This window comes from Oncorhynchus kisutch, unplaced genomic scaffold, assembly GCF_002021735.2.
Source record: "Oncorhynchus kisutch isolate 150728-3 unplaced genomic scaffold, Okis_V2 scaffold3219, whole genome shotgun sequence".
NCBI lineage: Eukaryota > Metazoa > Chordata > Actinopteri > Salmoniformes > Salmonidae > Oncorhynchus > Oncorhynchus kisutch.
Window position 1 is genome coordinate 224801 of NW_022265164.1, and position 17415 is coordinate 242215.

Below are 17415 nucleotides of genomic sequence, written 5' to 3' on the forward strand. Positions count from 1 at the left end.
TTTACTCAAGTAGTTTTTCCACTGGCTGATTTTTACTTGAGTATCTTTCTATTAAAGGCATCTATATACTTTTATTCAAGTATGACAATTCTACCTCAACAACAAATGTGTGAATACCAATGAATTTAAAACCCACTATAGCAGGTAGGACTAAGTAATGTTACATAACCTTGTCTACTCGCTATACTAATGCTCTGCTGTCCAGAAGGTAACAGGAAACAGATCAATGACCCAAGACAGGATGCTAATCAGTTTAACCTCCGAAACCTCTCAAAAAGCCAGACCAGAATAATACAGCTAGCGAGGGTAGCTACCAGAAGGAAGTAGGCTACCTATCCTGCACCCACAAACACAAACATTACCCAGAACTCCTAGCATTCACCATCTACAGTGCCTTCGGAATGAATTCAGACCCCTTCACCTTTCAACCACATTTTGTTACGTTACAGCCGTGTTTTACTAGTCTATACTAGTCTACACACAATACCTCCTAATGACAAAACAGGTTTTTACACTTTTTGCAAATTTATTACAAATACAAAACGGAAAAACCTTCTTTACATTAGTATTCAGACCCTTTTGCTATGAGACTCCAAACTGAGCGCCGGTGCATCCTGTTTCCATTGATCATCGTTGAGATGTTTCTACAACTTGATTGGACTCCACCTGTGGTAAATTCAACTGAATGGACATGATTTGGAAAGAGACACACACCTGTTTATATAGAACCTTCCAGAAGGACAACCTATAAAAAGGTTTACAGTGCACGTAAGAGCAGAAACCAAGCCATGAGGTCGAAAGAATTGTCCGAAGAGCTCCGAGACAGGATTGTGTCGAAGGCACAGATCTGACGATGGGTACCAAAAAATGTCTGCAGCATTGAAGGTTCCCAAGAACCCAGTGGCCTCAAGTGTCAGCTTCCTGGCAATGCCAGGTTTTTGGCTAAAATAAAATGTTGTGGTACTGGGTACAGTTCTGGGTACAGTTCTTTGGCACTTGGATTAGAATCGGTGGCATGGTCAGATGACACGGCCACACTCATGAAAGGTTAAAGTCATAAGAGGTTAAGGAGCATTGGTAAGGCTTTTCTCCTGTGTGTTTCTTCTTATGCTCTTTCAGGTTCTGGGAGCAGTGGACGGTCTTATCCTCACCTGAGTGTGTGTATTCTCTCATGCTTTTTCAGGTTCCCTAATCGGGTAAATGTCTTTTGACACTGAGAGCAGTGGTAGGTCTTTTTTTCTGTGTGTGTCCCCTCGTGATATTTCAGGCCCCCTAACTGGGTAAAAGTCTTTTCACACATGGAGCATTGGTAAGGCTTTTCTCCTGTGTGTTTCTTCTTATGCTCTTTTAGGTTCCCTAACTTGGTAAAATCCTTACCGCACAAGGAGCAATGGTAAGGTTTCTCCCCTGTGTGCGTCCTCTCGTGCTCTTTCAGGTCCCCTAACCACCGAAAACTCTTTCCACAGTGGGAACAGGGGTAAGGCTTTTCTTCAGAGTGTATTTTCTCATGTTTTTTCAAATACCCTAACTGGGTAAAACGCTTTCCACAATGAGAGCAGTGGTAGAGTTTTTCTCCTGTGTGTATTCCTTCATGCCTTTTCAGATTTCCTAAATGTGTAAATCTCTTTCCACACTGGGAACATTGTAAAGGTTTTTCTCCTGTGTGTTTCTTCTTATGCTCTTTTACGTTCCCTAATGTGGTAAAATCCTTTCCACACTGAGCGCAATGGTAAGGCTTCTCCCCTGTATGTGTCCTTTCATGCTGCTTCAGGTTCTCTAACCACCTAAAATTCTTTCCACACTGGGAACAGAGGTAAGCCTTCACTCCAGAGTGAATTCTCTCATGTATTTTTAGGTGTGCTAATCGAGTATAACGCTTTCCACACTGGGAGCAATGGAAAGGCTTCTCTCCTGTGTGTATCCTCTCATGCTCTTTCAGGTGCCTTAACCATGTAAAACCCTTTCCACACTGGGGACATTGGAAAGGCTTTTCTCCTGTGTGTATTTTATCATGCTCTTTCAGAAGTGATGACTGGTTAAATCTCTTTTCACAATGGGAACATTGGAAGAGCTTTTTTCCTGCGTGTGTTCTCTCATGCTCTTTGAGCTTAGATAACCACTTAAAACTCTTTCCACACTGGGAGCAGTTGTGTCGTCTCGCTGGTTTGGGAATCTCTGGGTCTGGATTCTCTGAAGGACTCTTCCCACTGTCAGAGTGAGAGTCTGGTTTCTCTCCTGCCAAAGATAAAACAGATTATTTTGTTAAACAGAGACCTGAATGAATGATTAAACTGTTTTCCTATGAGGTTTAATCCAGACTAGATCCTTCAAAATAAAATCATTATAAAATGCTGATTGGTTGATTATTATTATTATTAATGCTGATTGGTTGATTATTATTATTAATGCTGATTGGTTGATTATTATTATTATTAATGCTGATTGGTTGATTATTATTATTATTAATGCTGATTGGTTGATATTCACGATAATCTCAGGTAATGCCTTTTAAAAGTTCCATCCATCCTATTTTTTTAGGGGAAGATTTAGGCTTTCTGATAATGTATAAACAATAATAAAACAAACCAATGTAAACCCACCCACACTGTGCCATGAGGTCACTGTTCAATCTGCTTTCTGCTGTTAAGGGAGTGGCAAGATCTAAAGAAAAATGTTTTTTAAAAAGCCCACTTTAAATCTGAGATTTTTTAAACTATCTCATCCGTATGTTAAAAAAAAAAAACATGAAGCCCAGATATTTATAGGAACCCGATCGATGGGAAAAGCATCCAGTGAATAAATATATAGTCCATCTGAAACATCCTGGAGAGAACTACAGAACAACATGTATTTAGTCTTGTCCACATTAGAGCAAAAGTTTTAAACCAACCAGGGCGTTCTGTTAGGTAACACGGTCAGATTGAAGGTCTAACATAGGCTGGCCAACAGTTGGGTCAATGGAGAGACCTCCAGTGCCTTCGGAAAATATTCAGACCCCTTGACTTTGTCCACATTTTGTTACGTTACAGACTTATTCTAAACATGGATTAAATGTTTATCCTCATCGATCTACACACAATAACCCATAATGACATCACAATACCCCATAATGACATTACAATACCCCATAATGAAAACACAATACCCCATAGTGACATCACAATACCCCATAGTGACAAAGTGAAAACAGTTTTTTTTTTAAACCCAGAAATACGTTATTTACATAAGTATTCAAACCCTTTGCTATAAGACTCGAAATTGAGTTCCGTTGCATCCCGTTTCCATTGATCATCCTAGAGATGTTTCTACAAGTTGATTGGACTCCACCTGCAGTAAATTCAATTGACTGGACATAATTTGGAAAGGCACACACCTGTCTATATAGAGCCTTCCCGAAGGACAACTATCTCCGCAGCACTCTACCAATCAGGCCTTTATGGTAGAGTGGCCAGACAGAAGCCACTCCTCGGTAAAAGGCACATGACAGCCCGCTTGGACTTTGCCAAAGGGCACCTAAAGGACTGTCCGACCATGAGAAACAAGATTATCTGGTCTGATGAAACCAAAACTTAACTCTTTGGCCTGAATGTTAAATCTGGAGTAAATCTAGCACTAGCCCTACGGTGAAGCATGGTGGTGACAGAATCATAAAATCTGGAGTAAATCTAGCACTAGCCCTACGGTGAAGCATGGTGGTGACAGAATCATTAAATCTGGAGTAAATCTAGCACTAGCCCTACGGTGAAGCATGGTGGTGACAGAATCATTAAATCTGGAGTAAATCTAGCACTAGCCCTACGGTGAAGCATGGTGGTGACAGAATCATTAAATCTGGAGTAAATCTAGCACTAACCCTACGGTGAAGCATGGTGGTGACAGAATCATACCGTGGGAATGTCGTTCAGCGGCAGGGCCAGGGAGACTAGTCTGGATCGAGGGAAAGATGAATGGAGCAAAGTTCAGAGAGATCCTTGATGAAAACCTGATCCAGAGTGCACAGGACCTCAGACTGGGGTCCTCATCTTTCCAACAAGACAACGGCCCTAAGCACACAGCCAAGACAACGCAGGAGTGGCTTCGGAACAAATCTCGGAATGTCCTTGAGTGGTCCAGCCAGAGCCCGGACTGGAACCTGATCGAACACCTCTGGAGAGACCTGAAAATAGCTGTACAGCGACACTCCCCATCCAACCTGACAGAACTTGAGAGGATCTGCAGAGAAGAATGGGAGAAACTCCCCAAATACATGTGTGCCAAGCTTGTAGCGTCATACCCAAGAAAACTTGAGGCTGTAATCGCTGCCAAAAGGTGCTTCAACAAAGTACTGAATACTTATGTAAATGTCATATTTCAGTTTTTATTTTTGTTATAATTAACAAAAAATTATAAACAACCTGTTTTTGATGTGTTATTATGGGACATTGTGTAGATTGATGGGGGGGGGGGAAACTATTTAATCACTTTTAGAATAAGGCTGTAATGTAACAAAATGTGGAAATGCACACAGCAGAGAACATGGAGGAGAGACACACAACAGAGAACCTGGAGGGGAGACACAACAGAGAACATGGAGGAGAGACACAACAGAGAACATGGAGGAGATACACAACAGAGAACATGGAGGAGAGACACACAACAGAGAACATGGAGGAGAGACACACAACAGAGAACATGGAGGAGAGACACAACAGAGAACATGGAGGAGAGACACAACAGAGACCATGGAGGAGAGACACAACAGAGAACATGGAGGAGAGACACAACAGAGAACATGGAGGAGAGACACACAACAGAGACCATGGAGGAGAGACACACAACAGAGAACATGGAGGAGAGACACAACAGAGAACATGGAGGAGAGACACACAACAGAGAACATGGAGGAGAGACACACAACAGAGAACATGGAGGAGAGACACACAACAGAGAACATGGAGGAGAGACACACAACAGAGAACATGGAGGAGAGACACAACAGAGAACATGGAGGAGAGACACAACAGAGACCATGGAGGAGAGACACAACATAGAACATGGAGGAGAGACACACAACAGAGAACATGGAGGAGAGACACAGCAGAGAACATGGAGGAGAGACACAGCAGAGACCATGGAGGAGAGACACACAACAGAGAACATGGAGGAGAGACACAACAGAGAACATGGAGGAGAGACACACAACAGAGAACATGGAGGAGAGACACACAACAGAGAACATGGAGGAGAGACACAACAGAGAACATGGAGGAGAGACACAACAGAGACCATGGAGGAGAGACACAACATAGAACATGGAGGAGAGACACACAACAGAGAACATGGAGGAGAGACACAGCAGAGAACATGGAGGAGAGACACAGCAGAGACCATGGAGGAGAGACACACAACAGAGAACATGGAGGAGAGACAACAGAGAACATGGAGGAGAGACACACAACAGAGAACATGGAGGAGAGACACAACAGAGACCATGGAGGAGAGACACAACAGAGAACATGGAGGAGAGACACACAACAGAGAACATGGAGTAGAGACACAACAGAGAACATGGAGGAGAGACACACAACAGAGAACATGGAGGAGATACACAACAGAGAACATGGAGGAGAGACACACAACAGAGAACATGGAGGAGAGACACAACAGAGAACATGGCATGGAGGAGAGACACAACAGAGGACATGGAGGAGAGACACACAACAGAGAACATGGAGTAGACACAACAGAGAACATGGAGGAGAGACAACAGAGAACATGGAGGAGAGACACAACAGAGAACATGGAGGAGACACACAACAGAGAACATGGAGGAGAGACACACAACAGAGAACATGGAGGAGAGACACACAACAGAGAACATGGAGGAGAGACAACAGAGAACATGGAGGAGATACACAACAGAGAACATGGAGGAGAGACACACAACAGAGAACATGGAGGAGAGACACAACAGAGAACATGGCATGGAGGAGAGACACAACAGAGGACATGGAGGAGAGACACACAACAGAGAACATGGAGTAGACACAACAGAGAACATGGAGGAGAGACAACAGAGAACATGGCGGAGAGACACAACAGAGAACATGGAGGAGAGACACAACAGAGAACATGGAGGAGAGACACACAACAGAGAACATGGAGGAGAGACACACAACAGAGAACATGGAGGAGAGACACAACAGAGACCATGGAGGAGAGACACACAACAGAGAACATGGAGGAGAGACACAACAAGCTTATCTTTTAGGTTCTGAGCTCAGCGGACATTTATTTATAAGTTATATTCTCCCAGAATCAATGGCGAGGCCCAGAGCCAGATATTAAAGTGATACATTAATTCAACAAGGGCAGTTTGTGGCCCTGCTTTTAATAAGGTACTCACTGGTGTTAATCAGATCTTCAGTCTCATCTTCCTCTCCTTCCACCTCCTCTTCATCTCCCAATACGTCTTCCTCCACCTCTTTATGTAAGATAGCCTCCTCTTCCTCTCCAAAAGGTTCTTTCACTATAATATCCTCCTTTTCTTCTTTAAATGTTATGGCCTCCTCTTCCTCATTTTTCATTCTGAAAGCTTCTACCTCCTCTTCTTTCACTGTGACAGCCTCTATCCCCTCTTCATCTTTCACTCTAAAAGGTTCATCCTCTTCTTTCACTATAACATCCTCCTCTTCCTCCTTTTTCATTCCGAAAACGTCTATCTCCTCTTCTTCCACTGTGACAGCCTCTATCCCCTCTTCCTCTTTCCATCTAAAAGATTCCTCTTCCTCCTCTTTCATTCTGAAAGCTTCTTCCTCTCCTTTTACTGTAACATCCTCCTCTTCTTTTACGACAATGTTCAGCCCCAGAGCTTCTTTCTCCGTCCAGCAGACCTCCTCTTCGTTAGCAAGAGAGTAGCTTAGTGAGCTCATGGTTGGTGATGCTAGTTAGCATTAACGAGTAGCCTGGTGCTAAGCTAACTTAGCTAGCTACCTGTCTAACAACGTAAATATGAACTTAAATGGGGCAACTAGCTACACGAAAGAAGTTTAAAACACAGAGGCAAATATACACCGAAAGCGTCTAAAGAGCTCCAATGTTTCGACTATGTTGGATAGCAAGCCACAGAGGTGACTGACTAGACTGTCGTGAAACAGGTAAAAATGAACTAAGTACTTCCGGGTCGCGGATTTTTAGAATCTTTCAGAATAAGAGTCCTGCCCTGTATACTTTCTAAATGAATAATTAGTGAGAAAATGATGCAAAATAATGTGATTTATTTGTTATTGTTATGTATATATATTTTTTATCTAAATGGTCAACATCTATTTTGTGTGTACTCCTATCATGTATTGGGGCGGCAGGTAGCCTGGTGGTTAGAGCGTTGGACTAGTAACCAAAAGATTGGATCAAATCCCAGAGCTGACAAGGTACAAATCTGTCGTTCTGCCCCTGAACAGGCAGTTAACCCACTGTTCCTAGGCCGTCATTGTAAATAAGAATTTGTTCTTAACTGACTTGCCTAGTTAAATAAAGGTAAAAACATATATTGAAAAATTGGAGCGTACATAATCACCTGTAAATTGTGTCAGTAAAAGGGGTCCATTCTCTTTTTCTTTTTTTTCATATCGGCCGTAAAAGTCGCAAAGTCAGAAGGCCCGACTACACGTGTGACGACACTAATACCGCTTACTGCTCTCGGGAAATGACCAATCAGATGAGGGTGTGTGATGACGCGTATGCCGACAGGCTTGCAGGGGCAGACAAAGAGACAAGCATTTATTTTATCTAGCGTTTCATCAATGATGTGGTTATTTATCAGCTATAATAAAACCAACGGTTATAAATGATCCATCAATGATATGGTTATTTATTATCTATAATAACACCAACCGTTATAAATGATCCATCAATGATGTGGTTATTTATTTTCTATAATAACACCAACCGTTATAAATGATCCATCAATGATATGGTTATTTATCAGCTATAATAACACCAACCGTTATAAATGATCCATCAATGATGTGGTTATTTATTATCTATAATAAAACCAACCGTTATAAATACAAAATGGTATTTGGACGTCTTATTCAAACTCAGCTTGCAAACTCATCATGATGTTGGCTACTTACTTATCCTAACCCAAATGATGTTGGCTACTTACTTGTCCTAACCCAAATGATGTTGGCTACTTACTTGTCCTAACCCAAATGATGTTGGCTACTTACTTGTCCTAACCCAAATGATGTTGGCTACTTACTTGTCCTAACCCAAATGATGTTGGCTACTTACTTGTCCTAACCCAAATGATGTTGGCTACTTACTTGTCCTAACCCAAATGATGTTGGCTACTTACTTGTCCTAACCCAAATGATGTTGGCTCTTACTTGTCCTAACTTACAGGTTAACAAGCTTATCATGATGTTGGCTACTTACTTGTCCTAACCCAAATGATGTTGGCTACTTACTTGTCCTAACCCAAATGATGTTGGCTACTTACTTGTCCTAACCCAAATGATGTTGGCTACTTACTTGTCCTAACCCAAATGATGTTGGCTACTTACTTGTCCTAACCCAAATGATGTTGGCTACTTACTTGTCCTAACCCAAATGATGTTGGCTACTTACTTGTCCTAACCCAAATGATGTTGGCTCTTACTTGTCCTAACTTACAGGTTAACAAGCTTATCATGATGTTGTTGGCCCTTAATCAGTTACTTGCCCTAACCCAAAATAGGTTTACTCTAATATCCGCATGTTTTTTTTAAAATATATTTTTATTTAAAATGTGCACAGTTTCACGTTTCACAGCATTGTGCACAACAATTAAAACGTTTGAAATTAGACAGATTTTTTTTGTCTGATATTAAGATGAAATCCTTTTAACTTTATTTGCCACTCTGGCACCTTCTTATAGTCATTTATTTATTTAACATCTGGAGATTTTGACTTAGTAAACAGTAAGTTGATATACTTCCTCATATTTATCTGCAATCCAGGAAAGCAGATAACGTGGGCGCTGTTTAATATTGCCTTGCAGTTCACCTTTTAAGTATTATGTATCTGTCTCTGTACAAAGGAATGATCTTCAAGCTGTGGAAGATGGCAAAACATTTAATAATAATAATAATTGATTGGAATTACATCGCACTTTTCTAGACGCCCAAAGGCTCTTTACAGTGTACAGGGGAACTCAGCTCCCTAACCACACTTACATATTTTTGAAATAAGTGCCATGGGACCACAGCCACAAAGTCAGAAGGCCCGCCTCCACGACCAATCAGATGAGAGAGTGTGTGTGCTGACCGGCTTCATCAGTGCCATGGGATCTTTAGCAACCACAAAGTCAGAAGGCCCGCCTCCTCGACCAATCAGATGACCAGCTTCATCAGTGCCATGGGATCTTTAGTGACCACAGAGTTGGGACACCCTGTTTTAAAGTCCCATCTTCTTCCATTTTTTTGTTGAGGAATATTCCATTGTTAGTTTAGTAATTCGACATGATTCTAATAAAGTGTATGTTGTACACGTTCTAAGGTTCTAAACTACAGTGATTCTAATAAAGTGTATGTTGTACACGTTCTAAGGTTCTAAACTACAGTGATTCTAATAAAGTGTATGTTGTACACGTTCTAAGGTTCTAAACTACAGTGATTCTAATAAAGTGTATGTTGTACACGTTCTAAGGTTCTAAACTACAGTGATTCTAATAAAGTGTATGTTGTACACGTTCTAAGGTTCTAAACTACAGTGATTCTAATAAAGTGTATGTTGTACACGTTCTAAGGTTCTAAACTACAGTGATTCTGTCTTTGAACTTACTGCTTTCTTGTTACATTTCAGCAGCATGTTTCTCTTTGGCTTTTTGATTGTCTGTCTTTCCTCTCGCGGAGTAAAATTCTCTGTTGTTCCTTTTCAAGACGTGGACACTAACAGGTATGAAGGGGAAATGTATGTAATGGACACTAACAGGTATGAATGCCACCAGGGGAACTGTATGTAAGACGTGGACACTAACACATATGAATGCCACCAGGGGAAATGTATGTAAGACGTGGACACTAACACATATGAATGCCACCAGGGGAAATGTATGTAAGTTATGGACACTAACACATGTGAATATAGTGACCGTATGTACATACGTATATATTGGAGACTGTTGGACAACATAAATCTTGGTCGAACAACAGCCTATCGACCAGAACAATCAACTAAATGGGCTCAGCCATAATAGCGATTGATTCTTGAAGAATATAACTTAAAATAGCCTCAAATGTTTAACTGTATTTCCCCATCAGAAACCAAAACATAATCTGGCATGACGCCACTGTTGGTAAACTAACACTGTATAGCCTCGAAATCTAGTTAAGCTATCATTTTGACCTTATGGATGGTCATATCATTATGACATCATGGATGAATTCTAGAATATACTATATATCCTAGAAACCTGGTTAAACTATCATTATGACATCATGGATGAATTCTAGAATATACTATATATCCTAGAAACCTGGTTAAACTATCATTATGACATCATAGATTAATTCTAGAATATACTATACAGCCTAGAAACCTGGTTAAACAATCATTATGACATCATGGATGTATTTGTATTCATAGTGTAGTGAATTCAGGGGGAGGCCCTGAGCTGAACTCAAACCTGGGTCCAGCGACTGTCAACACCTTAACTGTTACACCAAAATGTCTGAAATTCTTGACGAGGTCGCTAGGTTTTGGGTTACGGTTGATATAATAGCTTTCTCTATGAATTTCAGAGTGGTTACATTTCTCCAGCCCCCATCCCCCAGCTGTTTACCAAACCATGTCTCTGGGCAGCCATTTTGTTTCTATTTAAAACCTGTTGTCCCTTTAAAACCTCTTCTGGATGGGACTCTTCATCTCATCTTAATTTCCACCTAAAATGACCGAAATCTAACTGGCTGAAGATCAGAACCTGAAGCAAGGATATTCATATTCCTGATACTATTTGAACATCAGTTTGTGAAAATTAGAAATTAATGTAGAATATAACAATACTTTATTTAACCTTTATTTAACTAGGCAAGTCAGTTAAGAATAAATTCTTACATTGAGACAGGAAGGTGATAGGATCATTTAGCTGTTGGCCACAACATGGCAGCAGTGTGTGTGCACAGTGTCCGACTGATACATTGAAGAATGAGAGCGCTACATCATATTTTAGTATGAAGTTTTCCCAGGTGTCCTTCATGAGTTTGCCCAAAAGTTAATGACTATAGAGAACATACTAAAATGCTATGGCAATAAAATATAAAAATTACGTTAACACACACCCAGGAATGTCATACATGATGGATCATTAGCTTCCCTACGTAAAAGGTACTAACTTGAGACGAGAACGCTGATCCAACGCCTCCCAACACAGAAGTGTGAACTATTTAAGATAAGGGCCAAGTTAGCAGCCAACACTGACCCAATGTCATAAACGCACCACAAAGTGAAAAAAAAAAAAAAGAAAGAAGTTTTTAAAATATTTTTAAACCCACAGTCCTCTACACAAGATTGTGCTGCTGATGCCAAGTCCCATAGCAGTCTCTTTCTGCTGTGAAGCAGAGGGTAACAGCACAAATAGTGCAGGTGACGGGAGATTTCTTGTGGCACAGAACACAACGGCGCCTGCCCGCTTTGCTCTTTTGGCCCTGAGGCACATTCAGGTCTGCAGTGATGTATGTTGGCAGGTGAACACCACTGGTGACAGGAGTAGAGCGGACAGAAGGTGCTGCAGTGGCCTTCGTGCCGCAGTCAGCAAGCTCCCGGATGAGCAGCTCTCTGAAGGCTTGCGGTGTCATGGGGGTCTGTCCACAGCTCTTAGCCATTTCCTCATGAAGGATGAATGCATTCACCACAGCAATGTCGATGAAATGATAGAACAATGTCCTGTACCATTTCATTGTCTTGTGGAGAACATTGTTGTAGCCTAGCAGAGCGTCTGATAGGTACACACCTCCCATGCTCTTGTTGTAATCCTTCACAGCAGCAGGAATGGGGACATCTTTAGTGGTCCATGCATCATTAGCGTCCTTCACACGCCTGTTGACGTGATCGCCACTGAAGGATTTGTGGATACTGGAGCACATGACCACCTCTCTGGCATCCATCCACTTAACAAAGAGCAGGTCATGTTTACGAATCCATCGCATGGTCCCCCGATCAGCCCTCTTAGGCATGTCGTTCACCTTGGTTTTGGGAAAACCTACACTGTTGGGACAAATGGTGCCACAAGCCCACACATCCAGCTTCCTCAGGTCTGTGAACAGGGTAGGGCTTGTGTAAAAGTTGTCCACAAACAGTTTGAAGCCCGTCCCAAGCAGTGGAAAATCCAATAATTCCACAACGGAATCACAACTAACTCCCTTACCGGTGGCTGAGATGGATTTCCCCTCGTAAACAAAAAAATTCCAAGTGTAGGCACACACAGAATCGGCCAAAACAAACAGTTTGTAAGCCCATTTTGTTTGCTTGTTAGGCATATGTTGTTTGAGGCCATTTCTAGCCTTTGAGGCTACCATCCTCTCATCTATGGACAGGTTCTGGCTGGGCTGAAAATGGGTCTTGCAGGCCTCAACGATGCTGGAGTAGAGAGGTTTGATTTTGCAGAGCCTATCAAAGCTTGCTGTGCCTCTCTTCTTGTCATTGACCTCATCAACTTGTGGGTCACTGATATGAAGCGCCCGCGAGATAGTCAGAAACCTGTTAGAAGACATGACAGTGGTGGGGAAAGGCAGTTGGTAGAGTGTTGACGTTCTCCAGTAGTTCTTCAGGGTTTTCAACTTCACCAACCCCATGTAAATAACCAGTGAGATGTAACAGTACAGGTCTTGGATGGAAATGGGCTTCCAGGCCTCTTTCTTGCCTGCTTGTTTCTTAGCCCCATACTTGTTGGTGTTAGAAACCAGCGAATCAAGAACTGACAAGGAGAAAAACATCTGGAAAAGATGAAGGGGGCTGTACTCTGCAGTCATGTCCAGCTGAGGTCCTGGCTGCCTGTTCGGTCTAAATGTTGGTGGAAGTGGCTCCACATCATCTTCTAGCACAGTGTGCCAACGGTCCTCTGCCTCGGTGGTTGTTGCTGCTAGTTCGCTGACCCTCCTCCGCTTCTGGGCTGACTTCTTCACACCTCTAGATGGCCGGGCCAGGGTGGGTGTGGAGCCAGAGACAGCAGGGGTCATACTGGAGGAACCAGTTCCTATGTTTGAATGAGTAGGGGATGGAGCACTGTGGTCTCTTTGGAGTGGCACCCAGAGGTCATCAGAGTCAGAGTCTTTACCACTATTGAGGATAAAAAAAACATTCAGTTAGATCAAGTTGACTGTTATTTTATTTAACCTTTAGTTAAGTAGAGGTGAGCCCCGCATCAATACATTACAGGTGAGAGCCCTGCATCAATACATTACAGGTGAGAGCCCTGCATCAATACATTACAGGTGAGAGCCCTGCATCAATACATTACAGGTGAGAGCCCTGCATCAATACATTACAGGTGAGAGCCCTGCATCAATACATTACAGGTGAGAGCTCTGCATCAATACATTACTGGTGAGAGCCCTGCATCAATACATTACAGGTGAGAGCTCTGCATCAATACATTACTGGTGAGAGCCCTGCATCAATACATTACAGGTGAGCTCTGCATCAATACATTACAGGTGAGCTCTGCATCAATACATTACAGGTGAGAGCCCTGCATCAATACATTACTGGTGAGAGCTCTGCATCAATACATTACAGGTGAGAGCCCTGCATCAATACATTACTGGTGAGAGCCCTGAATCAATACATTACTGGTGAGAGCTCTGCATCAATACATTACAGGTGAGAGCCCTGCATCAATACATTACAGGTGAGAGCCCTGCATCAATACATTACAGGTGAGCCCTGCATCAATACATTACAGGTGAGAGCCCTGCATCAATACATTACAGGTGAGAGCCCTGCATCAATACATTACAGGTGAGAGCCCTGCATCAATACATTACAGGTGAGAGCCCTGCATCAATACATTACAGGTGAGAGCCCTGCATCAATACATTACAGGTGAGAGCCCTGCATCAATACATTACTGGTGAGAGCCCTGCATCAATACATCACAGGTGAGAGCCCTGCATCAATACATTACAGGTGAGAGCCCTGCATCAATACATTACAGGTGAGAGCCCTGCATCAATACATTACAGGTGAGAGCCCTGCATCAATACATCACATACACATATCTGTAAACATATATATTATATAGAGTATAAGGAACACAATCATTATAATGAAATATGTGGATCAATAAGACAGTCAAAATTCCACAGCATGTCATAGCCAACATAACATAGGCTATGCTAATACATTGTATGTTTATACCTCAACAAGGTACACCTGTTAACTGAAATGCATTCCAGATGACCACCCCGTGAAGCTGGTTGAGAGAATGCCAAGAGTGTGCAAAGCTCTCATCAAGGCAAAGGGTGGCTCCTTTGAAGAATCTCAAATATAAAATATATTTTGATTTGTTTAACACTTTTTTTTGGTTACTACATGATTCCATATGTGTTATTTCATAGTTTTGATGTCTTCACTAATATTATACACACACACACATATATATATATATATAAAAATGTCTCAAATGAATAAGCAACCATTTAAACAACTGCATAAGCACCTATTTTACTTACTGATCTAAAAGTGGATCTTTTCCTCCCAAAAACATTTCTTCCGCGCTGGAATCATAACTGTGGTCACTCACAGAGTCCTCATCCATTCCTTCTGTGTCACTCTCAATTTCTGCAATAATATCATCAACATGTTTATACTTGGACTTTGACTTAGCCTTTCCACTCTTAGTAGCCATGTTTAACTTTTTCAGATTTGAGAAGTTTGTAGAAGAGAACGAACCAATGTAAACTACCGTGTGTCCTGTTTCCGTTCACACACTGCTGGAAAGCCCAGCTCATTGGCTATCTAGCTAGCTATGTTTCAAAATGATAGGTGGTCATTGGACCAAGACACTGTCAATCAAGTGAACACAGCTCTTCTCATTGGTGAGTAATGATGGCTGACCTTCATGGTATAATTGATGTGTTGCATAGCCAATATGTAATGTAGAATGATGAAACAAGTTTGGTTGTCTTCTAGAGTGTCTGTGGGATTGCACAGGAACCAAACTTGACCGGGTTAAACAACGTTTTGCCGATTAGATTTCATAAATTGTTTTTTTTGCAAGTTGAAAGAGTCGGAATTCATGCAAAACACTGTATACAACATGGATCGGGAAAACTAAACTACTGGGACCCTCGGGATGACAAATCAGAGCAAGATTACTGAATGGAAGTACATTTATTTACCATCAGAGCAGCAACTGTCCATATTTAGAGATCCTGTAGAAGTAAAAAAAATCATTAAAAAAGCCACAACCAATCTGCAGTTCAACCAATAACAAAGCTGTAATTCCACCACTATTTTGGTAATAAGATGGATGGGGCTGGAGAAATGTAACTACTCTCAAATTCATAGACATACCTATGGATGCAAGGACTGACCATCTATGACAAACATTACAGTTTTAATCATATTGAGGCTATACAGTGTTGGTTTACATTGTTTCTAAACATTGGAGTAAAAAAAAGCTTATTTTGGAGTCTGACAGTTTAACTAAGTTAATGTTATAGGCATGTGTTATATTTAAGCAATAAGGCACGAGGGGGTGTGGTATATGGCCAATATACCACGGCTAAGGGCTGTTCTTAAGCACGACGCACCGCGGACACAGCCCTTAGCCGTGGTATATTGGCCATTTACTACAAACCCTCGAGGTGCCTTATTGCTTTTATAAACTGGTCTCCAGTGTAGTTAGAGCAGTAAATTATGTTTTATCATACCCGTGGCCTCCGCATCTACTTGTTTTTGTATAGTGACATGCTCCTCTTCCTTCTCCTCTTTTACGACAACATTCAGCCACAGACCTTCTTTCTCCGTCCAGCAGACCTCCTCTTCTTTAGCAGGAGGAGAGTAGCTTAGTGAACACATGGTCGGAGATGTTAGCTAGCTAGGCTAATGCTAACTTAACCAGCCAGCTAGATGACCAATAATAACAACACCGTAAATATTAAATTAAATCTGATAGCTAACTAGACGACAGAAGTGTGTTGTGTTTAAAACACAGTGGCTAATATACACTAAAGCGTCTAAAGAGCTTTATTGTTTCGTCTCTGTTGTCTAGCAAGCTACCGAGGTGTCTGACGAACTGTTGCTGCCGTTGAAAGAAGCGTTCCGTCCACTACATTATACGTCACATCAGCAGCATCGGCTTAAAGTCTCAGACCGCCATCTGCTGACTGGAGTGCGTAACGCAGTTGAGTAAAATGTATATTTTAATTATCAGACAAGTTGTCGTTAAGGAAGCATGACATTTTACCCACCAATGTAACAACAGTGTGGTTAAAGACTTAGTAAAGTAGTTTCAGTCACGATCTGGTTACCTATATGTACAAAAGTACTAAATGTTTTTGCGTTATTACATATTTATTAACCTATTTCCGTCTATCTTCTAAATTACCCACAATGCAATATTTTTGCAACGCTATATTGATCTACTCTGTACTACCGAGTTGGTTTGGTCATGTTGGTTCGCAGTTATAATATTGAGAAAGTTCCAGTGAAACTCTGCTTTTCATCGACAGCTTTTCTTTTGCATAATTTTACTCCACACATATATTATATATAAAATAATCGGCACATATTGTATAAAAATACTTAATTTGTTTTGAGAATATTGTTTCCTAATTAATATGCTATTGGTGAGACAACTGGTAAATGCAGAGGGTCTTTTACTTAGTTATAAGGAATGCTGATCACTTCACAAGGTCCTGTAACACCTAAACATGTTGCCATTGTTTTAGATGTCATTCCCTCAGGCGTTGCTTTTTTGTTCAGGAATGTGTCAAGACCGTCAGAACATACCTACAATTAAACCTGTTGACTCATCAGTAGGAAATATGTGTTTTTTTTTATTTTAGTCCATTCAACAACAATAGAGCTATATGTTTCAAAATGATTTTGTATCTATATCTTATGCCTTCAGCCTCGAAACACAAATTTACAGTAGCGTTTCAGCAGGATGTTGTATCTATATCTTATGCCATGCCTTATTGGAATGGTTTTATTGATAATATCTGTTGGGGAAAAAGTTTGAATGTTGCCACACACTTTTTTATTTCTTTAATTTGACCTTTATTTACACAAACCAATTTATTAACAAAATTAAGGAAGTTTATTTTAAAATTATTCATAAATATTATCCTGCCAACCACTATATGAAGTAAAGAGAAAAACATAAATTCAAATTGTACATTTTGTAATGACCACCCAGAAACAGTGTTGTATCTTTTGGGGCATTGTATT

General features: G+C 41.1%; 2 protein-coding genes across 2 annotated transcripts; both read right to left on the bottom strand.

Annotated features, from left to right (window-relative positions):
• Nucleotides 1-506: 506 nt before the first annotated feature.
• Nucleotides 507-7164, bottom strand: LOC109884955 (zinc finger protein OZF-like). The gene is made up of 2 exons (XM_020476841.2): nt 6386-7164; nt 507-2235 (listed from the first exon to the last, which is right to left on the bottom strand). Exons 1-2 carry the CDS (start codon nt 6909-6911, stop codon nt 1148-1150), a joined length of 1614 nt encoding a protein of 537 aa, XP_020332430.2. The 5' UTR covers nt 6912-7164; the 3' UTR covers nt 507-1147.
• A 3860-nt stretch (nt 7165-11024) lies between these two features.
• Nucleotides 11025-16290, bottom strand: LOC116371419 (piggyBac transposable element-derived protein 4). The gene is made up of 4 exons (XM_031820281.1): nt 15894-16290; nt 15360-15392; nt 14691-14799; nt 11025-13296 (listed from the first exon to the last, which is right to left on the bottom strand). Exons 1-4 carry the CDS (start codon nt 16039-16041, stop codon nt 11520-11522), a joined length of 2067 nt encoding a protein of 688 aa, XP_031676141.1. The 5' UTR covers nt 16042-16290; the 3' UTR covers nt 11025-11519.
• Nucleotides 16291-17415: the final 1125 nt, after the last annotated feature.

What these genes read in the sequence shown, in the direction of transcription:
- LOC109884955 (XM_020476841.2), bottom strand. Translation starts at nt 6,911, where the DNA reads ATGAGCTCACTAAGCTACTCTCTTGCTAACGAAGAGGAGGTCTGCTGG. An exon ending in TGAAGATCTGATTAACACCA is followed by an intron (nt 2,236 to 6,385) that starts GTGAGTACCTTA and finishes TATCTTTGGCAG; the next exon opens with GAGAGAAACCAGACTCTCAC.
- LOC116371419 (XM_031820281.1), bottom strand. Translation starts at nt 16,041, where the DNA reads ATGTGTTCACTAAGCTACTCTCCTCCTGCTAAAGAAGAGGAGGTCTGC. An exon ending in GGACAGTTGCTGCTCTGATG is followed by an intron (nt 14,800 to 15,359) that starts GTAAATAAATGT and finishes ATATTATTGCAG; the next exon opens with AAATTGAGAGTGACACAGAA. An exon ending in AAAGATCCACTTTTAGATCA is followed by an intron (nt 13,297 to 14,690) that starts GTAAGTAAAATA and finishes TATCCTCAATAG; the next exon opens with TGGTAAAGACTCTGACTCTG.